The sequence below is a fragment of the Lissotriton vulgaris genome, chromosome 4_1, assembly GCF_964263255.1.
Source record: "Lissotriton vulgaris chromosome 4_1, aLisVul1.2, whole genome shotgun sequence".
Taxonomy (NCBI): domain Eukaryota; kingdom Metazoa; phylum Chordata; class Amphibia; order Caudata; family Salamandridae; genus Lissotriton; species Lissotriton vulgaris.
This window is the reverse complement of record NC_141691.1, coordinates 799,497,306-799,522,816: the sequence shown is the minus strand read 5'-3', so window position 1 is coordinate 799,522,816 and position 25,511 is coordinate 799,497,306. Positions and strand designations below refer to the sequence as shown.

At 42.5% G+C, this 25,511-nt stretch overlaps 1 protein-coding gene across 1 annotated transcript in view; it reads right to left on the bottom strand.

Annotated features, from left to right (window-relative positions):
- The window catches only part of LOC147722600 (glutamate decarboxylase 1-like), a 1,148,213-nt gene that overhangs the window by 125,865 nt on the left and 996,837 nt on the right, over positions 1-25,511 (bottom strand). The window contains exon 13 of the mRNA XM_086965127.1: positions 7,572-7,679. Coding sequence (XP_086821253.1) covers positions 7,572-7,679 — 108 coding nt within the window. The remainder of the gene's footprint in view (positions 1-7,571; positions 7,680-25,511) is intronic.

The following is a 25,511-nucleotide window of genomic DNA, read 5'->3' as shown; positions in this document are numbered from 1 at the left end:
TGGAACTTTCCAGTGTTAAAATAAGTTTCTGGACCTTCCGCTTTATCCACAAACTGACTTCCAGCTTCTTGAACATTATTCTGAAATTCCAATTCATTCTATAGCTATGCTGGGTTTTGTAGAAGCTAGTCTGCTTTTCCTGCTCACAACTCCAATACCTAGAATTACCTGAGGCACGGGATCATAGTGAGCTCTTTTAAACCCCAGTTTCATTCAGTACAGTGTTGGTCATTATAGCAGTGTTGATGTTTGACTCTTGCTCTGTTTCTTAAGCTGTTGAGCATTTGCTAACCAGTGTTCACAGAAGATTCCTGGGCCTTAGCTTATCAGTGAACTAGTGCTGCCTGCAATGTTTCATTGAGTCCTTGATTCCTGAGTTAACACTATTTTAGTGCATCCTTGTTTCTTATTTTCTACAAGTGTGCCATTTGTTTTCCTTTCTTTCCAGTTAAAAAGGTTTTAAACACTAAGCCATTCAGTGTTAGGCACTCCTTCTAACTAGCTATTGGTCCATCATGCCTATGATGTTTAGTTCTCCACCCTTGCTGTGACCACCTAGCATGCTCCTGTTTGATACCCAGGATTTGTGGACACAGCTGTGGTGTTTCTCATCCACTGTAGGTATTTTATCTGTGTTACTTTTATAAAATAAACAAAGACAGCAGCTCCACAGAACCTGCCATTGCAAGTATATCCTATATGTGGATATTTTGGTCAGTACCTGTAAAAGAAAATAAATTGTGGTTGAAGAACTTATTGAGCTCAGTCTTACCATGTGGAGGTCCCTGTTCTTTACCCCATATTCCTTCTATTGCTTTTGTTGTTAAATGTATGTCTTGCACATCCTGGGTGCTACTTATTCTGAGTGCAGATTTGCCACTTGAGTGCCTGTTCTTTCTGCACGTTTACGTTCTTAATCCTTTGTGCAGAGCTTACCTGCTGAGTCTAATTTAAAAAATTCCAAATAATCTGCTTATTAGACAGTGATCACTCAATGCAACACATTGAGATGAATCTGACTTCTTCTAGGTATGTAAAGGCACCAACAATCGCAGGCATAACTTCAACAATCAACCTGAAGCGGTTACGGTGGACGAGTAACACACAACCCCAATTAGCGCAGGACGCTAAGAAGCTATTTAAAACGTCCACTGAAGAGAAGGACCTGTGCTCAGAAACTTGGTCTGACTTTTTTGAAAAGGTACCGAGGACCAGTATCATCTCTAAAAGGAAGACCTTTTCTAAGACCGATTCCAAATTCACAAAAACTATACTCTCCATGAAGAAACATTTGAAGAAGCTTACAAGACGAGCACAAGGTCGAAGGATAAACCCAAGTATCTGGCAAGAAGTTCGAACAACAAGGAAACAATACAAGAAACTGGTTTGGATGGAAAAAAGGAACCAAGCCAATGATTTCTGGACTAAATTGTTGCATAACACAAAAAAATCAGACTCCAGGGCTTTTTGGATGCAAGTCAACTCCATGAACAGAACAGCACAACCTATAAATATGACATGCATCACTGACAATGATTGGGCCCAACATGTAGTCGATACCTTTCGATTAAGTCATCGGCACACCCGACTACAACCGCAATAGCTGCATGTGAAACACTAAGAACAGTGGACCAGGAAAGCATGGCTGATTCTAGCACTAACAACACGATCAACCAACAGGAAGGCATGGGTCAATCAATGTGGACAGATGATGATTGTCGAATACTACAAATAATCAAGAAAAGCAAGCAAGATAGTGCGCCAGGGCCGAACGGCATCCCGCAGGCAGTCTACAAAGAGGACCCCAAGTTATGGGCCTGTAAATTCAATCTCCTGTTTCGGTCAATAAGCAACTCAGGCCAAGTCCCGGAAAGCTGGAGGGGTGCTATCATTAATCCCATCTATAAAGGTGGAGACCGCAAGAACCGAATTAACTATCGCTTAATAGCCCTGATCGATGCGGAAGCAAAATACTACGCAACCCTGGTGCTAGCTGATCTAGCACATTGGTCGGACATGAACAACAAAATCCCGTTAAATCAGACAGTATTTCGTCGCAGAACTGGCACTATGGCAAATGCAATGGCGTTGTGCTTGATTGCTGAAAAAAGTCTACAAAATCATCAGGAACTTTACACTTGTTTTGTTGATTTTAAGGCGGCCTTTGACCGTGTCAGCAGAAAACTACTAAGGGCCAAACTGAAGCAGCAGGGCCTGCCAGACTCAATCCTAACGCCGATCATCGACCTGTACACTAACACCTGGATGCAGGTAAAGATCGACAATGGACATAGGTTAACCCGGAAGATCAGCACCTTCGATGGACTAAAGCAAGGTTCTGTGTTGGCCTCCCCACCTCTTTAATTTATTCATGGCCGATCTGACAGTAAGCCTTGACCAGACCAATGCTCATCCACCGCGGCTAGGCAATCTCCGTGTAACACATCTATCCTATGCCGACGATGTGGTTCTACTAAGCCAGAATAGGATTGCAACGTCTACTACAGGAATTGACCCAATATATTAAACAGAACTTGCTAGAAATAAACAGCAAGAAACCTAAAACCATGGTTATAACTCGATGCCACAAAGCATCACCAACCTTCATAATAGACAATGTTAAAATGGAAGTGGTGGAAAGTTATAAGTATTTTGGGATACAATTGGACAAGCGCCTTAATTTCTCTACGCATTTCAATAGCATGGAAAAGAAGGGCACTGTCCTATTGCACACTTTTAGCAGCCTAGCGACCAAACTTAAAGGCCCTCTGGTCTCCCCCCTGCTAACAGTAATGAAAGCTAAGTTACTCCCACAATAGCTTATGGGAGTGTTTTACATCATGGCAAGAGTGCACAACTCCTGGACAAAGTACAAATGAAAATCTACAAACGTGTATTTGCGTTACCAAGCAATGCATCACACGCACAAGTAAGATTCAAACTTGGTTTGCAATCCCAGGTGTTGATGAAAAAGTACAAGACTATAAAATTTTGGTACGATGTCTGGATGAACCAGGAAATTGCGGTCTACCGTGCTATGTGGGAAACAATACACAAGAGTGCCAACTCCCGCTATGCCAAGTACCTTAAACTGTCTTTAGAATCGACTGAGTTGGCTGCACTCTGGGAAACCAAACTTCCAGTACAATCTTTCAAACAGTTGGTAAAGAAGGCCGCCAACAGGCACTCGTTGCTCAACGATAAGCTAACTTTTAGTCACCGGAACCACACCTGGATGACAATTCAATCTTATAAAAAACCTGTACTGGCAGCCTACCTTGACCTTGCTTTCTCGCCATTCATCAAACGTAAATACACCAATTTAAGGTTGGTTAGCTTCCCAACAAGTGCTGATCTACCAAAGTGGAAGCCCCAAGAATGTGAGGAATGTGGTCTATGTGGCGCAGGAAGGCAAGACTTCATCCATCTGATTTGTATTTGCCCGGCTCTGATTCAGGAACGTCGGAGTTGGTTGAAAACCAAGTTTAAGGAATATGGAATACGCACCTGCCTGTCCACGATCGTACAAATCTTATGCTCAGTAGATCCACAATTCATTTGCAGAGCAGTCAAATTTATTGCCAGTTTTGAGAAAAAGCGAAGATCACTGGCAAAGACTTGAATTAGCAACACGTCTACCTTTAAATTTGAAAGACATTCTCATTTTAATAACTTTTTTAACTTTCATACAGCAGTGTTAACTTTCTGCTTTTTAATACATTGTCATATCTATATTTTGTAATGGTTTTTATTAACTATACAATAAAGCTATTCATATATATATACACAGTGGAACCCTTTTCTCCTCTGACTCTATGTATGATCTTTGGCAGCTCTGTACCCAATATTCTGTTTACCCTACTGACTTTGGTGAGGTCTTTCCTCAAACATTTTTGTCGTATCACCACCTGTGTGCTGCCTTTAGGACCTCCTCTTCCACAGAGCAAAATGGGTCAGGGGAAGGTGTCAACCTCTTCCCTACCCTGACATCAGAGCAGCAGAGAGATAGTCTCCAGTTGCTAGGGAAGTTTGCCTCGTTGCTCTCTCTCACCTCTAGGCTCACACATTTGTATATCCATGATATGGGTAGAGGGGACAGCATGTCTGTGAAGAGCAAAATGTATTGGCTATCTGATAAGGTGTCTGCTAGCATCACAAAGGAAGTATCCAAGATGCTTGAGTTAGGGGTCATTGAACATTCCAGTAGTTCTTTGTCCAGCCCAGTTGTGCTGGTACCTAAAGTTGCCCCTCTGGGTACCGCCCCAGAACTCAGACTCTGTTTCCGGTCCAGGGAAGGCATGGCTTGGCAGTTCGTGCTGGACTGTTCCCATGAGGCACAGGGTCAGACTGATTTGCATATGGCCATGTCTGAACTGGGGTGGCAGAGTGGGCTAAAGAACGGTGATGAATTAAACCCAGATCTGTTGACTGGGTGTGAGTGTTTGATTGGTTCAGATGCTCTGTCCATCACCACCCCCTTTTGTACCGCAGGAGGTAAAAGAAAGCCTGGAGGAGCCTGGTGAGTGGGGACTCAAACAGACTGTGTTGGGGGTGTGTCGGGGCACAGGGTCGGTGCCCGCCCCCAGGGACAGCGCGCCTGTCCAGGTGCCCCGTCTGGCAGCGGGCACCTGCAACGTTGGGCCCAGTGGAGTCAGGGGCCCCAGCAGACTGGGCCAGGTAGAGAGGCCCATTTCCCCCGTGACTGTGGGAGAACGTTTACCCCTGCCCTAGGCCCCTCTGCGAGGAGGGTGATGTCTAGCCTAACGTTGTGTTTAAAAGTGTTGTCCATGTGTTTGAGTCTCAGGAAGCTACCCTAGGTTCACCTGGTATGCCCTGCTACTGTGATTAGGCCCCCATGTTCCGCTGCCTGGCGCGCCACTGTTCTTTTCTTTTTGGCAGGAGATGCTAGTGACCTGCATGCTGTGCCTTTACGCCTGGCGAAAGTGGCCTATGCTAGTGGGGTTATGCGGGGTATTTCTGCCTATTGGTATGCCTCAGGCTAGGCCCTGTGTCCCACCTATACTATGGTGCCTAATGTTGGTTATGACGTGCGCTCATGCTCCTGAGGTTCTAAGGAGTGATATGTACTTAGGTGAGCAGTGCTGAAGTTTCTGTGCCCAGCTGCATGCCACTGTGTTCCTGTCTAAGTTTTGATTGCATATGGTTATTGCAAGAAGTATTACCTGAGATGCAATGCCAGCAGAGGGTTTTTATGCTAATGGTTCATGCCCCTTGTAAAATTTGGTCAGGCTAATCTAGGGTTTGTGCATAATGTTTTCCCCATCTCAATATGGTTTTGCCTACAGTGTTGCTGGCCTAAGGAGTTTATACATAATGAGCTTTCATGCCCAGAGTTTCTTTCCCTCACATTGATACTGCTGATGGTTCATGTCAATTGCTAACGCTCCTTTATTTCAGCCCTGGAAACTGACGGACTTACCTTTTTATTCTTTTTCTGATTACCCCTGTAAATAATCCCCCTGGTGTACATTGCCCTGGCGCCAGTTGGCGCCCCATTGTGATTACTGTATTTTACCTTTGCAGGTTGGAACTAATACAAGAGTTCTTCTTTTTCAATCCAACGTGGTGTTGTGTCTCTTTTGTGGTGTGCCTGGTGTGTCGTCTGTGCGTACTGCGTGGATGCTTCACACATGTCCTCAGGAGTTTGGCCTACCCGCTCTGCTTCATGCTACCCCCCCCCCGTAGAATTGGCTACCCCATTTCTAACATTGTCCTTGCTCCTTGCTGCCTCCTCCACCATGTACTGGACTCTTTGCGTGGACTTTGGGAAGGTAACTTTCTCAGCTGGACTAAACTGGTTCCTGAATCCGGTCGAAGGTCCATTGCGGTCAGCCAGAACTTTTCTATTTCCCCTGGACTTGCATTACCAGATGAGCACAAAGGTGCTTTGTGCTTTTAGGCAGGATACTTTCCTAAAAGTCTGAGGGCCCAATTCACAAAAGTAATCTGAGACAAAATACTAACTTTATGACTTTCGGTATTCACAAAAGGCATTTAGCAGTAGTAAAGTTAGGATTTTGTCTTAAGTTTTGGTCTTAAGTTAAACTTAAGTTAAACTTAACCAAAATTTAAGACAAACTTAAGACAAAATCCTAACTTAAGTTTAACTTAAGTTAGGATTTTGTCTTAAAAACAAAACTTAGGACAAATTTAAGACAACATCCCAAATTAAACTTAAGTTAACTTAGAGGCAATGTGTAAAGTATTTAAGCAGCACTAAAACAGTAATAAAGTGAAAACACAACAAAAGAAAAATCCAAAGCCAATTTAAAAAAAGATTAAACTCTTAAGAATAATTTGATACCAGAATAACAAAAAGCCAAACAGTAGGACCAGAGATATGCAATTTCAGTGCGATTCACAAAAGTAAACTGAGACTAAATCCTAACTTTACAACTTTGGGTATTCAGAAAAGGCATTTAGGAGTAGTAAAGTTAGGATTTTGTCTCAAGTTTGTCTTAAGTTTTGTTCTTAAGTTAAACTTATCCAAAACTTAAAACAAACTTAAAACAAAATCCTAACTTAAGTTTAATTTAAGTTTAACTTAAGTTAGGATTTTGTCCTAAAACCAAAACTTAAGACAAACTTAAGGCAAAATCCTAAATTAAACTTAAGTTAAACTTAAGTTAGGATTTTGTCTTAAGACCAAAACTTAAGACAAACTTAAGACAAAATCTGAACTTTACTACTCCTAAATGCCTTTTCTGAATACCGAAAGTCATAAAGTTAGTATTTAGTCTTAGTTTACTTTTGTGAATCGGGCCCTGAAATTGCATATCTCTGTTTGGCTTTTTATTATTCTGGTATCAAATTATTCTTAAAAGTTTACTCTTTTTTTTAAATTTGCGTTGGAGTTTTCTTTTGTTGCGTTTTCACTTTCTTACTGTTTTAGTGCTACTTAAATACTTCACACATTGCCTCTAAGTTAAACCAGAATGCTTTTGTGCCTGGCTGCCAGAGTGTTAAGCACAGGTTAATTTGGTGATTTATTTGTGGTCCACCTCGACAAGGATTGTGGTGGGTGCTTGAAAAAGGTTATTTCCGCGTCAACCAAAAAAACCGATTTCCTTCACTTACCACCAGTCCTTGCCAGAGTCTCTGACAGAAACCAATTTTACTAATACCATTTTAGAAGAAGAGCGCACACACTGTGATACGGAATAGAAGTGTCACAGTACAGTGAGTCTGAGCACCAGCAAAAATAGGGTCCAGAAAAAGATGAAAAATTTGGGGTCAAAATGCATAAAAAGGTGATTTTCCTACAGATACTATACACTCAGGTAAGTGTGTTGGTATGGTATGGTTGATTTTAAAGGCCTCTTATGGCTACGTCGTCACTCTGCAATTGAAAACAATTGGAGCTTGTGAATTCCATAATTTGACTATTTTGGCAACAGTTATTTCTTTAAGTATGTGCAAGATTAATTTATGAGTACATGATAGTAAAAAAAGAACTCAAGACACTGAATGGATACTAAATGCATGCTTCGTGCACATCGCTTTTCGAAAATTGTGCCAGAATAAACAATAAGCAATCTTCATAGACATACCTCAGTATTTAAGACAAGTTGAAAGTTTTCTCTTCTTTTTAATTTGTTGTGCAAATACTCTGCAAGTTCCATACATTTGTTGATCTGCAGCTCAAATCCACAGGTACCCTATGAATTGATTTAATTTAATTAGAAAGCATACTCCATAAATGTGAAACTTTTTTGAAACGTTATTTACAAAGTTTGGCACCCACCCAAATTGGTAGAATTCTGTTATGGGAACAAACCATAAACAAACAATACACGTGTACGTGCTGTTGACAATTCTCCATAAGTTCAAATATGTCAACCTAAAATGTGATTACAAGGATGTGGAAGGGGGAGTGAAGGATAAGGCAAAAGGGAAATTGTCTTGCTGTGTCTCTGAAAACACAAGAGCCGACTGATATTATATGCTTGGCTATTTTATAATTCGAATACTTCTTTGATAGGCAAGCTTATGTGTCTGGTTGTCTTGATGGGTGAGTAAGTGCGTCAATGTGAGAATGTGTCAACCTTTGAATAGATTAGTAAATGGGTGAGGGACTAAGTACTTGGGTAATTAATGGGTGACAGTATATATGCAGATAGATTCTACAAGCTGAGGCCTCAAAAAGAAGTGAAGATGTTATAATATTGACAAGAAAGACTAGTACTATGCTTATGCAAGTATTACATTGCGGTGTGATGTATTGAATTGCATTACATGGTGCGTTGCACACTATTTTACTATACTACAATGCATTCCGGTTCCGGTGTATCAGTGGAAGAAATCCATCAATGAAGGCATCTGTGTTTGAGCAAGTAACAGGTTTTAAAGCCAACATGCATGCCCAGTCTTTCATCGTGCTGAGGTCCTGAAAATGATGACCAATCATCTGGGTAAGAATAAACATCCGGTCAGTTTTAAAAATTGACTTCATAACACCTTTGGGTTGAACAGATCATTATTTGATCCGACTCAGTAAATGTTGACAATACCTTAACTCCCATAGGTCTATGTTGGCTTCCCTCCACCTGGCTGTGAGGTAAGAAGAATCCTTCCACTATGTTGGACTTGCTCTCAAACTCTCTTGAGAACCCAGTAAATCTAATAATCCAGAGAATCCACAAACTGATTTAACTTGCATATAGCAAAGTGTTCCTAGAAACTCTTTAATAGAACAGTGATGCCTAAGAATGAATGGTTCCTGAACCAATGAAAGCAATTAAATTAGCCACCAGACGAGCTGTTTAAGTGTGGAGAAGAACTTATTCTTCTAAAGGGAAACACATTTAGAATAAAGCTGGCTAAATACAGGAAAGTACTAAGGCAGGCGAATCCGTTATTCTTATACTTTTGTGGAGCAACCATCCCATTCTCTACCTGTTTTTGATTTTAAAGACATTCCTAAGGTGTTGACAGAAAGCAAGTGCAAGCCCTACTGTTAGAAGCAGCTAAAGAAGAGAGGTTGAGGGCTGAAGATCAGAAACCAAGGGCCTCATTTCATATACAAATCATCCTAGATTAAGTACGAATTGTGTATAGATAGGTTGATATCAACATGGAACTTGTGACCCTATCTTATACTGAGGATTATATAAAGAATCTTGTCGGGGTTGATACTGGGACTGTTTTCTTAACCACAAACCAATGCTAGTGTAGATCATTCTCTTAATGAAAAAATTAACAAACTTGAAAGATTAGGAAAGAAGTTGGTGCGAACCAAACTGCATGGCCATTTACTAACCGGCTACCTCAGAGCAAACATCATTCCCATTGGACTACAAGTCCGCAACGAACCTGCAATCTTCGTTGATAACCCCAAATTTAAAGAAGGGTTTAGCTTTGTGGCTAACAACTGCTCCCGGCACTGGATGGTGCTGGGAGTAGAGACCGCCAGAGACCAGGTAGAGCAGCTAACCAAGGAAATTGACGAACTCAAGGCTGAGATAGCTAATCACTCAGCCTTTGCTGAGGCTAAGGACACCTTGGAAAGACTTAAGAAGAATCTAAAAGATTTTGACGTGGAAACCCAAAATAAAAAGCTGGAGAAACTGGCAAAAGATATTCAATACTACGACCAAAAAAAGACTTATCCCTATTTACAACCGGAGTACTACAGACAAGACAATCAAGGCCGGTTCGCCAACCGAGGCAGAGGAGGATACAGAGGCGCCAGAAGATATACGAATTTCTCGGATTCGTCCTATAGTGGCGACAGCGACAACGACCATACAACATCCAGAGCAAACTACCAACAACAAGACCAATGGTACCAGCCACCCGAACAACAACCGCCTTTTTTAGGAGAAGGCCAATGGAGACCACCGAGAGGACGTGGCCGTGGAGGATCATGGAACAACCGCTCGAACAGAGGAAACAACCAACAAAATTGGGACAATGGAAGGCAGCGGGACAGCACCCCCAAACAAGTACGTTTCCAACCAGAGGATCACGGGGAGAGGAGCACCCGTAGGAAGACCTACAGATGGTGAATAACATACCAGTGAGGACCAACCCGATCATGAACTTATCTAAATATACACTTACCAAGAATGAAAGTAGCATTCTCTGTAAAGGTTTATCCTACGTACCAACGTCTTATCCCAACAAATTCAACATACAGACCGAGTTGACAAGATTTTTCAGAAAACTGAGGCTGAAATACTTCTTCAGGAACAAACCCACGCCAGCAATGACGGCTTTCACCAACCTGAGACCTCCGTCCACCTTTATGCCCATGGCATCCGCAGTGGCCCATGAAATCCTCACGTATGAAAGTACAGTCATGAGAGACGTCCTTCGAACCATTGACGAAAAACATTATGTTAGACACAACATCACGAAAGAGGAGAGACATGCATTGGAATCACTTAAGAACAACAAGGCGTTGGTTATTAAGCCAGCCGACAAAGGCGGATCAATAGTGGTACTAGATGTGGAAGACTACAAAGCAGAAATTCACTCACAACTATCTGATGGTGTCAGCTACAGACCCTTAAGGCGAGACCCAACCAGAGAAATACGTACGGACATTACAGCCATAACGACCAAGGCACTAGAGATGGGCTTTCTCTCTAAAAAAGAATTTGATTATCTCAATGTGGAACAACCCAGAATACCAACTATATACGTCTTACCCAAAGTTCACAAGGACCCAGTTAAACCACCGGGAAGACCTATCATTTCCGGGTGCGGCTCCATATTGGAACCACTCTGCAAATATATTGATGTCTTTCTCAAACCACTAGCGGAGACGACACCCACATACCTGAGAGACACCACACAAGTCATCACCTTCATTGATAACAAGCCATTCAACAAAGACGAACAGATCCTGGTAACAATGGACATTGTCTCCCTATATACCAGCATCCCTCAGAGACCAGCACTTGATTGTATGAGGAGAGTACTTGACGGCCGGGACCAACCCACCACAGTACCAACAGAATTCCTAGTGGCACTCTTAGAAATTGCAATGACTAGAAATGTCTTCATTTTCCAAAGTAACTTTTTTGAACAAAGCAAAGGAGTAGCTATGGGCGCTGCCTTTGCCCCAGACTTAGCCATTCTCTACATGTCTGAAATGGAACAGGATAGCATCCTCTCATCCAATAACCCATACAGAGAGATGATTGCATCGTGGCATCGGTATATTGACGATGTCCTCATGATATGGACTGGTACAGAGGAATCCCTCAAGGCATTCCTGGCCTGGCTAAACAACCAGTCACATGACATTAAATTTACCATGCATTCCAATAAAGACTCGATTGATTTTCTGGACTTAAGCATTAAGGAGAGGGATGGTCACCTCTACACCACCTTGTACCGCAAGCCATCTGAAAGAAATTCCCTACTAAGGTACACGAGTCACCATACCAGAGGGCTCAGGGACAATCTGCCCTTTGGCCAATTTCTTCGCCTACGCAGAAATTGTTCTCTCAAAGAAGACTTTTTTAGGGAATCTGACGACCTTATCAGTCGACTAATAGATCGAGGCTACCCACAACGCCTTGTCAAGAGATCAAGGAAGAGAGCTTGGTTTCAGGACAGAACAACACTACTGGAACCTAGGACCAGAGCTACAACACAGGACCGTATGATATGTGTGACGACGTTCTGCACTGAAAGCAACGCCATTCGAAAGATTGTCAATCAACACTGGGGATTGGTAGGAGAAATCTTGAAAGCTCCTCATCCTCCCATGCATGCCTTCAAAAGATCGAGGAATGTCAAGGACTTTGTGGTGCGCTCCCTGCTAGAAACCCCACCAACACCTACGATTCAAAGTCTATGGAATCTACCTGAACTAGTAGGCCACTTCAAATGCACCAAGTGCAAAGCCTGCCCGATGTGTTTGGAGACTAAGCAAATACAGTATAATGAACTCACAATAGAGCTCAAGTCCCTGACCAACTGCAACTCAAGTGGGGTGATTTACGCCATTCTGTGTCCATGTGACCTTATGTATATTGGACAGACACAACAAAAAATCAAAAGTCGTATATTTCAACACTGTAGTCGCATTCATTGTACTACCCAAGGGGCCCCTTTGGTAGATCATTTCATTGAAAAAAACCATTCACCAGAATCCATCCGTTGGGTGGTAATTGAAAAAATTTCCCTGGGCCCACGTGGGGGAAATTTGAATACCATTCTTGATATAAGGGAATGTAAATGGATGCAAAAATTCCAGACAATAAGTAAGGGTTTGAATGAGCTTGAAGCTAACTTCTCGCAGATGGCGGGACTGAATCCTGAATAGACTATGGGACTTTTTTAACTCATTTGCTATATCCTACACTCTCTGTGTTGGTACAATGTAAATTGTTCATGTATCTATGCAGTATAATTATTATCTATACAGCAATGCCTGGACATTTTCTTGGACATTATAATAATTGAACATCTTCTTAGCACTGTTGCGCTGTTAGTTCTGTCTGGTCTTTTACATGTTAAAAACTGTATATATATTTGTATGATATTTGACCCCTGACAGATTATACACGGCTATCAGAATGCATATATCAGCCTGTCACGACTGTGCACCCTCTCGAACACAGCCCTTTTAAAAGAACTCTCTCAACTCATGTTAATACTTCGCCTGGAGGTGAGACGACTCATGCGAGACGCTCCCTTGAACGGGCAAGACTAGCCTCGTTTCTAATTGGACCCGCGAGTCGGGCCCCTTTTTCTATTAGTCACTGGCATTGAGCGCCTGCACCGCGAGCACACTCGGATGCAGGACGCCGACGGTGAAACAGCACGGCTGTGCGTTCCCGTTTTTCAAGGTAAGGACCATCCAGATTAGCGCGTTTCTTCTGAAACACTCGCTCTTTTTGTTAGTACGCGCATACTTAATCCATCATGCTAAATACAACTCCCCTTTTCCTTACAGCATAAATTACACACCGAGGATCTAACTATATGTGCCCATCGGCTTTGTGTTGACCTACACGCCAAGTAAGTCCCTTCTGACCTATCACCCCTGGCTATTTTTTAATGCAACAAGTCTCAGGGCCCTGACGGCACCTTTTAATTGTTTTTTCAGTACACTGTGGAGCTCGAGGGAGCCCCTTTTCGCAGACGGAACATATGATGACCGTCTGATGACGTAGGTAACCACCCACGTCTATCTACCCCTTGTATATTATCACCTATCTCACCTTGGAGTTACTGAACTCTGTGTTCAAATTATTTTATAGGCTCTCCCTTTCTCTTCCTGATGAAGACCCCACCATGAGGCCGTGAATTGCCCTTTAGCGTAACCAGGGGTCGAAACGTAGAACTACGCCTCCACTCTACACACCATAGGAGCTAAATAAGCGATGGACTCTTGTTACCTATGTGTGATGTGACTTTGGGAACCTTTGCTCATTAACTTGTTTGTAGAGGTTTTGCAATCGTTAATTTGGATGTAACCACTTTTGTCACCACACCTTTACCCTGTCCCTTTCACTTACTCACTTATTTCCCCCCCTTTCTTCACTGAGAGCACCTTCTTTTGAATACCGAATGTAATGATATTATAATTACATGGATATAATATGTTTACTCTTTAACTTTGGCTGCAATTGGATCGTTCTGACCTTGCATGATTAAAATGCCAAAATGTATGAAATGAATAATTTGTTCCATTATTCCGACCCATTTTCAAATTCAATGGTGAGTGGGTGTTTATTTGAAATTATTTGATACTGTTTTAACTCAGACCAAACCTTTTTTTTTTTTTTTTTTTGTACTGACCCACGGACCCAGGTCCTGAGTTTTTAGGGCCCCCCCCTTTAATACTCATACTCATTTATGAGGCAGTGCGTTACTTTTACACTGCCGGTGCATCACTTTCTGTGACGCACCAGTGGGGTAAAAAATGCGCCTTGTTGCGCCATATTTACAAACTGACGCATCTCAGTAGATGCGTCACTTTGTAAACCCCTGCGCCACACTATACCTGCGCCAGGAATAATGTATGCAAGGGGGGCGTTTTGACGCAAATAAGGGTCATGGAAGTGACGCAGTGAAATCTATAAGATTTCACTGCGCCATTTCTTGGCCGCTAATGCGTCAAAATCTTACGCCTGCTTCATGGCAGGCGTAAGACTGACGCAAGCACTAACAACATGGGACTTGCCCAAGTGAAAGTACACATTGCTGGAGTTGCATCACTTTTGTGACACACTTCAGCAATGCGTCACTTTTACGCCTACAGATACATCAGAAATACTGACGTATCTGTAACTCCTTGCGACATAATGCGTCATATTATAAATATGACGCATCAATCATGACGCAAGGAGTGCGCACTGAGAAGTGACGCATCGCTGCTTTCACGCAGGGATGCGTCATTTCTCATAAATGAGACCCCAAGTGTTACATTTTATTTACATATCAATTCTTGCATTATTACCATTGATTAGACATCAACAAAAGTTGGGTGAAGATCTGTATTGTTCAGTTTTCGTGCTGGCACCGTGAAATATTCACTGTTTCTCGGCTGGGCATCAGCTCAAACTTGATACTAGAGTATGTCCATGTGGCAAATTGCATAAACCATTTTTTTACATTTTCTCTTGTTCAGTGAATACTATATAATGTATACCAAAAAACTCTTGTACCATTTCTGAGGTATAGGGATTTTCCGGTTTTGTTTACAAGCCTATCACTGTTTATTAGCCTTGTCAGATGATGAAACATGTTTCCATGTGACCCAATTTGTTCAAGCGGCGGTCCGGGCTAGGAGATCGACGCTTTTAGATTAATTTATTTGCTGCATTAGCCGTTTGATGTGTTAAGCACGAGTTTATGTATTTATCGGCTGTCTTTTATATTATGCTATGTATTTGTTGCTATTTTGCACTTTTGCGTATTACTTTTATGGCTGATAGCAGGCGAATGAAGATAACTCTGATTCGTATTCTGATTCTGACCTTCCTGAGCCAGGTGTGAAAGTCGAGGACTGTCCCCTTTGTTTAACATCTTCTGGGATGAGCTGTCAATTATCTTTCTTGACAAGGTGAAAAAGATCTCCTATGGTCACCACTCCATCCCTCTTTATGAGCCAAAAACTCCACTTTACTAATCACAAGTGTGTGAACGTCTACTGCCATTGGACATTGATCTGCCAGTTCTGCTTCTGGGCATCAAATATGGATCATCAGAAGACCTTTGACCCACTGCCATCTGTGAAGCGTAACACCTGGTATTTCTGACAGTGTGACCAGGATTATTATTGCCAGTCTTTCTGCCAAGATGGTTCTTAACGAATGGCAAATCAACCCTACATGTCCCATTCTTAAGAAGCCTGATTTCATTCTATAGACACTGCCAATTATAGGTCTATGACTTTGATACTGGCCTAAGGAAAGATCTTGGAAAAGGATGTGGCAAAACAGCTGTCCCACTAACTGGACGATCACAAGATCATTGATATCTGGAAGATTAACTTTTGCCCTTGGCAAGATACTTAATCTAACCTTCTGATTTCATTTGACAAAGTCAAAACCCTTCATAGGATATGATGTGGATGATTCTATTTGACTTCTCTGCTGCATTTGATGCGGTTGATTTCGGTGTTCTCATGCAGAGACTTGCAGACATTGACATAGGAGATACATTGCTGAGATGCTTTACTTCCTTTGTAGCAAATTGCTTCACACTATAGATCATGGCTGACAGCAGTGATCTAAGGAGTCCCACAGGGATCGTCTTTATCGCTGATACTGTTTAACATCTATGTTCACCCTTTGGCAGCTCTGGTAAGATCTTTTGGGTAGAGGACCATGGGCCAGATGTACGACCCTTGTTAGTGGTCGTAAATGGGAAATCAACCATTTACAGCCGCTAAAAAGGTGTTTGGTATGTACAAACCCTATTTTGCGAGTCAATAAACTATTAACAACTTGCAAAACAGGGTTTGTGTGTCGCCATTAGGAAGGGACTTTCCAAGGGTGTCCCTTCCTAATTGCGTGCCGCACTAGTATGTATGATTGTTTTGTGACAGCATATTCGGTCGCAAAAGGCTTGCAGTTTACCACCTACTTCAGGTAGGTGGTAAGCCACTCTCAAACAGGAAGGGGTCCTCAGGGGACCCCTTCCCCTTTGTGTTGTTCAGTTAAAATACTTTTTAAGAGCAGGCAGTGGTCCCAAGGACCACTGCCTGCTCTTAAAAATGAAACAGAAACGTTGAATTTTTCTTTTTTAAAGCATTCCTGTTTTCCTTTAACACCATCGGCGCGGCGCATTTTTCCGCTGTGCGCTGAAGATTCGAAAATCCTGTGGTTCATGACGAGCTCAGCTCGTCATGTGTGTACGAGAGGTGTACTTCATGACGAGCTGAGCTCGTCATCAGCGTCAAAGGGGTTAAGACGCTGTTATACATTCCAGTTTGTGAGTCACAAATTGTGAGTCGCAAAGCATCGCAATTTGCAATCCGCTAAATATAATGGCCGTACATCTGACCCTATATCCAATGCTGAAGATACCTAACTAGACAAGTGTCCAAACTCACTGCCAGGTGGCCATCGAAAAATGGATGAGTAATAGCTATCTTATGCTAAACTCTAGTAAGATACAGCTTGTATTCATGGGTAATACCATTTCTCGCAAAGCCAATATGCTGTGGGAGTAGGTGTACCCCTCTTCCCCATAGAAAAGGTAACATCTTGAAGGGTGATTATAGACCAAAAGGTTTTCCTATAAGCCCAGATAAATGCAGTCGCTTTGAGTGACTTTGTTAAGCTTACTAAATACAGGAAAGCACTCAGTCAGGCAAATTCATTAATCTTAATCTTCTGCAGAGAAACAGATCTTCTACACCATTAGACTCTCAATTTTTCTTGATGAGCTAAAACCTACTAATCAAACGTTGTGGTAATGCAGTTCATTGAATAAATAAATAACTACATTAATGATAGTTATAATCTATTTAGTTATATAGTAATGCTGCATTGCATAATACTGACCTGCACTCTATAAATTATAAGACATTTGTTTAAAATAGCTTGAGTTGATCAGGAGAAGTGTACACTGCAATTGAGTAAGGGTGGCAATAAGAATTGTATTAAAGGCATAATTGTTTGTCCCTTCATTGACGGTTTTGCACCTTAAACAATCTCTAAGGGTGCCATCTGAGGCTTATAATAGATTGTATGCCCATCTGAGTACAGTCGACAATGATACTAAGTAAGCACAGGTGAGAGTGAATTCCAGTGTTATGCTTGGAAGGGGATTGCATAACTTAGGGAAATTGCTTTCTGAAGGAAGTCTCCTTCATATAGATCTAGGACGACTATTTAAAAGGAGGTTATACTAAAAGCATATGAGAGTAGGAGGAATCTTTACTCTATACAAAGAGCCTTACAATGGTGCCTCCCAGAAGAGCTATAAAATGTATTAAGGGCACTAATGTGGAATGTATGACGTTACAACGCATACTTTTACAACGCATACCTTTGCAACCCAATTTTTTACAATGCAACATCCATTACAACGCATACCATTACAACGCATGCCATTACAATGAATTTTTAAAAACTACCTTTACAACGCATACCATTACAACGCATACCATTACATTGCATGTATGGTAAGTATTGGATAGTGTAGGTGTAAAAATTGCAATTCTAACTCCAGGGGGTGCAACAGTAGGGTAAGTGTTGAATAGTGTAGGAGTAAAAATTACTATTCTAACTCCAGAGGATGCAACAGTAGGGTAAGTGTTGGATAGTGTAAGGGTACTATGCATTGTGATGGTATGCGTTGTAATGGTATGCATTGTAATGACTGCGTTGTAATTATATGCGTTGTAGTGGTATGCGTTGTAGTGTCATGCATTGTAATGGTTGCGTTATAATGGCATGCGATGTAGTGGATGTTGCGTTGTAAAAGTTTTGTTGTAATGGTAGTGTGTGGTAAAAGTTGCGTTGTAAAGGTTGTTTCCCCTAATGTGGGCTAATGCTTTATTACACATGTGCGATGTGTGACCTGCTTTCTAAAGACTGGGCAAAGTCTGCGTATGCATGTTTTTGCAATTCTTAGAGAGGTTACCTAATGATTTAAAAAAAGAATTACACTTTTTCTTTCCTTTATAGGGCATCACCTTGGTCTTAGTAATATGTATTTTCAAGAAATATAAATAAATAACTACTTTAATGGTAGTTATACTCTATTTAGTTATATAGTAATGTTGCATTGCATAATACTGACCTGCTCTTCACAGCACTGTAAATAAAACACTCAGATTTCGTTGGAGACCAATAGGGGTGAGATAATAAATGACAACATTGTCAGCATGCACCAAAGTTTGCAAATGTTGAGAGGCAATGCGGGTGGAAAATTCTTTGTTAGTGAATTGTGCAGGTGATCAGAGATAAATAGAACACAAATAGGAGCTAAAATATAACCCTGTTCAATCCATTTTCTGCTGGAATCTTGGGACACAGACCCTTGGTACCCCATCAGGACTTTACACCAGGTTGATGAATGAAGTTCAATAATCAATCTCAGTAGATTTTAGGGTATCCTCAATTTGATCAGTTTCTTCCAGAGGGTTGGTCTATCTACTCTATCAAATACTGTTGAAAAATCAATGAATACAGAATATAGAATATGCAAATTAGTCACCACATATTTGTCAATCAATGTTTGGACTATCGTCTATTACTGAATGTTTGAGCCTATAGTCTGCCTGGAATTGAGGAATCACTGGCCAAATAAGTTCACTCCTCTAGGTGCTCCAGGATACTAGTTGGAAAAATCTTTCCTGTGGCATCCAGAAAGGCTTTTTGTCGATAATTGGGTGGTAAGGAACAATAAGCTTTTCTATGTAAAGGAACAACTATATTCCCCATCCAGGAGTATGGGATTTGCCCTTTGGCCTAGCAGAATGTGAACAAAGGAGCAAGCAATGTGCTCCAAGCTTTGGGATCCTCCTTCATCACTTTTATTGGGATATTATCAGCGGCCCATAGCTGCAAAGGATCTTGCTATTTTATAAATGTTTCAATCTGTTTGCCTTCGGATGTTTACCTGCCAATTGTGAGTGTTTGATGCTTTTGAAAATGATTGAGACATAGAACTCAGAAAATAGTCTATCCACTTAGAGGAGGGAATGGAATTTGTAGAGGGACCTTGGTTACAACCAATGAAGTTTGCAATAAGCTGTTAAACGTGTTTGTCATTCTTCTGTAGTCTAACCAGTTTTGATCAACTATTTATTTTATTGGACATAAATGAATGTTTCTCCTTGTTCTGCGTATGAATTGTATTTCTTTGCTCCTAGGTGCTAAAGATTTGATAAACTGTTGATGATTAAGTTTATTTAATTTACAAGAGAGTTGTACTTCTATGGGAACTTTATGGAATACTACCTTCTTCTCTAAATGCTTGGTCGCTCCTTGGATCCTGCTTACAGCTGCTGACATTCTGTCTTCCAATATTTGGACAGAGTTTCTTTCTTCTGGTGCATTTTGGTCCTAGGAGGCAATTATCTTATTCATCTTTATTTTATTGAAATGTAGCCCCAGACAATCGGCCATGTTTAGAATCAATTGGTGAAATGGCATTTCCTTCATTTAAAGGCCAAGATGACATCTTTTGAAACTGTAACTCAAGCACTAAGTGAATTATCACATGATAACTCTCTACTACGCTTTGGGTGGCAAAGAAGGTTATCACCAGACACTCACAAGTGCTCCCGCTCCGAGTGCCGGTCTCTCCCCGCCGCCGTAGCTTCTGCCATCTAGCTCGGCCGCCGGAAGGGGGGGACTACACTCCCCAAGAGCCATCGCGGCAGGAAGCCGCTCCTACCACTTCCGTGCCCGGAGGCGCATAACAGCAGACGGGAGCTCCGGTGGAGCGGGGATCCACTACGCTTTGTGGGGCAAAGAAGGTCGTCACCAGACACTCGTACCTGCTCACAAGTGCTCCCGCTCAGACTGCCGGTCTCCCCCCGCCACTGTAGATTCTGCCATCTAGCTCGGCCGCCGGGAGGGGGGGACTACACTCCCCTAGAGCCAACGCAGCAGGAAGCCGCTCCTACCACTTCCGCGCCTGGAGGCGCATAGCAGCAGACGGGAGCCCCGGTGGAGCGGGGCTCTACTACGCTTTGGGGGGCAAAGAAGGTTGTCACCAGACACTCGTACCTGCTCACAAGTGCTCCCGCTCCCGCTCAGAGTGCCGGTCTCCCCCCGCCGCCGTAGCTTCTGTCATCTAGCTCAGCCGCCGGGAGGAGGGGACTACATTCCCCAAGAGCCATCACGGCAGGAAGCCGCTCCTACCACTTCCGCGCCCGGAGGCGCATAACAGCAGACTGGAGCCCCTGCGTCGCGGGAGCGCGCGGGCAGCGCCCGTAGAAGCCCGGGACAAGGGCGGGACAGTCTGCGGCAGTCCCTGGTAGATCGAGGCAGGGCAGGGCCACAGACCTAACCTCTGTTCACCATTTATACGGACTGCATGATGATTGGTCATTGACTGTATTATATTATTAACTGTGGACACATTGCAACATCTTTGATATTTGTTGAGCCTGCTAATAATAGAATATGGGCACCCGTAAAGCGGGAGGAGATAAGGGGTTGGTGGGTACCATGGATGCCTTTCTAACCAGAGTTGGGTCAGCCCTAATTAAGGAAATCGCCCTCACTGAGCGAAGGTTATCCTTGGAAATACGTAGAGCATCCATGGAAGCCAATTTAATACAGGGTCCCCTTGTGAATGTTAGCAGGAATGAGTCCACCAACTCTGATTTCAACCTGTCCCACACATCACAAGTATCATTAGAACCTTTGGGTATAATAACAGACGTCCCGTCGACGCCTCGTGGGATGTATGACATTACAACGCATGCTTTTACCATGCATGCCTTTACATTGCAAGTTTTACAACGCATGCTTTTACAACGCATAGTGTTGAGGGGTGCTGGATAGTGAATAGTTTAATGTACTATTCCAACTCCAGTCCCCGTGGATAGTAGGGAAGGAGTTGGATAGTAAATTAAATCTATTCCCTATCCTAGAGCGCCCCCCAGGGCAATGCGTTGTAATGACATGTGGTGTAATAGTTGCGTCGTAAAGGCTCTGCGTGGTAAAAGTTGCGTTTTAAAGGATTTTACCCCGCCTCATGTAGTGATCACAACACCATCAACACCACCCCCGGCTGTTAGCAGGATTACACGACAAACACAGTCCTTAGCAAGAGGAGGTACGGAACAGGCAACATCAAAGAAAAGGAAGGCAGGAGGGGCCTATCTCACTGCACAACGAAACTGTAAGGTTGCAAAAACAAGGGCGACTACACAAGGCAGGAAAGTTGCGAAAGCAGGAGCAGACCCCGGGTCCCCCTCTCATTGTAACACACCAGTTAATCTTACAGAACGTACTCGGGCCCAATTTGAGGATGCAGTTATACTAAAATTGGAGGAAAGAATAGCAGTTCTTTTACACCCCCTATTGAAGAAGTTGACCACTATTGACATTCATCTAACTGTCATTGAACGAACACTCTCCCTACAGACTAATAAAACACAAGAGGCTATAACCCCGGCTAATCGAGTGGCAAATGCCATTTCGGTGATAAGGCAAGCCCCTAAAACTAGCAATGTAAATGTCAAAAAGGGCCTGCAAGCACCCGCCCTAATGTAGACCATTACTCACCTGGCATCCGCCAGCCCTCGCAGGGTAGCGTTATTATCAGAAAAAAGCCATGATCAGGAAGATAAAGGCAGAGACATGGGGAAACCCACCACTGTTAGGAACAGAAAGGGCCATTTTAGCCTACCACCTGAGTCAACGCCATACACTGTAGTAATTGCAGATACCCCATCGGTTCAACCTAATACTTATGAACATTGGTCTTCTTTAAAAAACAAGGCTCTACATCTGCTAAATACTAGGACGGGCCTGGGCAGTTCCCTGTACCAAGATTTTAAAATGGTGCATAGGACACCCTGGTTAGGGAGCTCTAACAAAAGTCTAAAGGGAGACTGTATTGTTCTGAATTTTGCTACTCCCAAGCTAGTTAGAACAATTCTGGAGAGAGCAGGAACCACACATATGAATGGTGTAGGGCCCTATGTTCTACCCTTGGGATTTTTCTACCGTGAACCACAGCGCCCACTACCACATAGAGGGTACAATGACAACTACATTCATAGTCAGATCTTAAATCATAACGAATGCAGGCATGAGTATAATATCCCCACGCACAATCAGTTTGATCAAGCATTTTCCAACCTAGATGGCCAGGACTGACAGCTAACTGGGTTGGACGATGCTTGTAGCCAAGGGGAAAGTAGAACAAGGGGAAATGTGGAAGATCAGCAGGCAAATATGGAGAGATGATGATATCGCAGGAAGATCTAGCCTTACACACCACAAAACAGTCAATTTCAAACTCTGAACACCACCCAATATTAGTATCTGATAATGAGAAAACAATGGAACTATCCTGCTTAAATAAGCAGACTAACAATGCTGATCTTAGGGTCCTTAGCTGGAATGTCGCTGGGCTGGAATCAAGATTATCGGACCCGGATTGGCTACAGATATTGTCCGATAAAGACATAATATTGTTTCAGGAGACATGTCTACAACTGAACACCATATAGAGGGTTTTCATTGCAATACTGTAACTGCAACTAAGCCCGATTTTGGTCGGCCATCAGGAGGGCTACTAATTGAGATCAGGATAACTGCAGGTGGTAGTATAAACCACAAGCCCGAACATTCAGATTATAGAATATAAAAGAAAGATCCCATTTTATGTGATTAATTTTTATAATAATGATTTTCATTCAATCCCAAACACAAATTTTATAGATCTTTTTAAAGCTTTATCAGACTTGGTTTAGCCACAAGACACATGTGAGGGTAAAAGGATTCTCCTAGCTGGGGACTTTAATGCCAAAATCCTAAAAGCGGATCAAACTGGGGCAAATACCCAAATTTATTCGAGCAGCCAAAAGAGGTACAGAATTGGATTGATTCGTGTGTGAGCATACTCTAACTAATATCATGGATGTAAGCCCTACCCCAACAACCCATTATGTCCCGACTTTTAGAGGTAGAGATCATTCTACGACTATTGACTACATCTTTATGTCACCTGAGTTAATTGATCACCTCACAATGGCTAAAGTCCTGGAAACTGCCTCTGGGGATCACAACCCATTGGTGGCGGACATAAGATTGGGATCCACCCCTGTATTTGCCCATATACTAGGAGCTAGAGACATTACCCCCACCACAGACAATTTGAGGCTGAAATGGAGGGGAGTTGACAGTGGAAGCATAGTCGAGCTTGTTATAAACAAGTACCAACACTTAATTGACTCATGTATACTTTCAGACGGGAATCACTCAAGGGTAATCACAGATTTCACCAGTCTGTGTACAGTAATAAAATCGCTATTGACTGTCCGAAAACAAAGAATAGATAGGTATCCCAGGTGGTTTGACCATAACTGCTCAGCAGCAAACAGGGCCTTACGCAAGGCACTGAGTGCTAAACCCAGATGCCAATTGGAGGTAAGGGCAGCAAGACGGATGTATAAAACTACAATAGAAGAACGTAAGGCAGCAATACTGATAGACCGCTGGGAGGTGTTGGCTGATTCTGCGGCTGGGAAGAATGGAGCTGCCTTCTGGCCTGCAGTTAAAAATCTGCGTAATATGGGCAAAAACAACTATACACAATCAGCTGCACTCGGTGGGAAGAGCATTTCTCCAAAGTGTATGCCACCCCCTCAAAGAATAATGATAGCTACACACCAGGCCAACTGTGTTCTTTGCAGATTAGTCTAGGTGAGGTGATAGCAGCCATCAAACTGAGCCTTAGCAATAAGGCCCCCGGGCCGGATGGACTTCCAATAGATATTATCAAATGGAAACCTGAATCTGGGCACCTATCTTATTAAATGTTTTTAATAGCCTTCCGCAAGTACCCATGCCAGATACCTGGTCAACAAGCATAATTGTGCCAATATACAAAAAGGGCGAGAGAACGGACCCAGTAAATTATAGACCAATTTCGCTCCTACAATACTCTGAAAATTTTGGGACATGTTCTCAATAATAGGGTCATTGAACGGACAGAGGAAACTAATGTTTTAGATCCATGTCAGATGGGCTTCAGAAGTAGTGTTGGGACGACAGAACAGTGTTTGAATTTATACTTAGTAATTGGCAAATATAATATTGCCAGGTCATCACCAATCTATCTAGCCTTCATGGACTTATCGTCCGCATTCGACTTAGGTAATAGGTCTAAACTGTGGTCCATAGAGGAGTCTCTTGTACACTTCTTGGCATATCTGCATACCGATACAAAAGCACAAGTAAGGATCGGGATGGACGGGGAGATTTCAGGGGCCATAAAGGTGGAAAGAGGAGTCATACAGGGGTGCGTTTTATTATTTATATCAATGGCTTAAGCAATTCCCTAAATCTGGCAACCACGGATGTCCCGAAAATAAAAGGGGAATTACTACCAACACTACTCTACGCAGACGATGCAGTCCTTATGGGCCTCACACCAAATGCCTTACATACTCTGGTTAAAACCTTCACACAGTACATGGATAATTTAGACCTCCGAGTGAATTAAAAAAAATCCTTTATTATGACTTGTGGGCCAGGGAAAAGAAAGCTTAGTACTATCTCGGTAGGAACTGATAAATTATACTCCACAAATACATTCCCCTATTTAGGAATGGTTTTTGCTGCGAACGGCTCGTGGAGTGGACATTTGGTCCATTCCACGAGCAAGTTCTCAAAAGCCATTAACTCTATTCTTAGCCTCCCATGCCCTAAGAAAATAGGCGCTAAGAAAGCAATTTTAACATTTTTTAAACTACAGTGTGCCCCGGTAGCAAGATATGGGGCAGAGATATGGGGCCTGGGCAAAGCACTTAGTATCCAAACAGAAGAAAACCGCTTCTGCAGGAAAATCCTTGGTGCCCCTATTTCTGCCTCAGAGTATATTTGCCACTGTGAATTGAATTTGCACTACATATCTGATTTTATTGCAACCAGACCGGCGCTATTTTAGCTGGCAATCTGGAGGAACAAATCGGCCAATCTAACCCAAGAAATTATAAGAGATTGTCTTAACTGTGAGAAAGGGATGACAATCCCCTGGCTTTCTGGAGTTTTTAATACATTGTGTAGAGTGGGTAAAGGTCATCTTTTCACTAACCCCTCCAGAATTGAGCCTAAAGACAAAAATGAAATAAAGTATGCACTGTGGGAAACATCACTTACAACGCATTTATTACAACGCACTACCATTACAACGCAACCATTACAACGCAAACCATTACAACGCATTGCGCTGGGGGGCGCTCTAGGATAGGGAATATATTTAATTTACTATCCAACACCTTCCCTACTATCCACGGGGACTGGAGTTGGAATAGTAAATTAAATAAATCACTATCCAGCGCTTAAAAGCACTATGCGTTGTAGTGGTATGCGATGTAA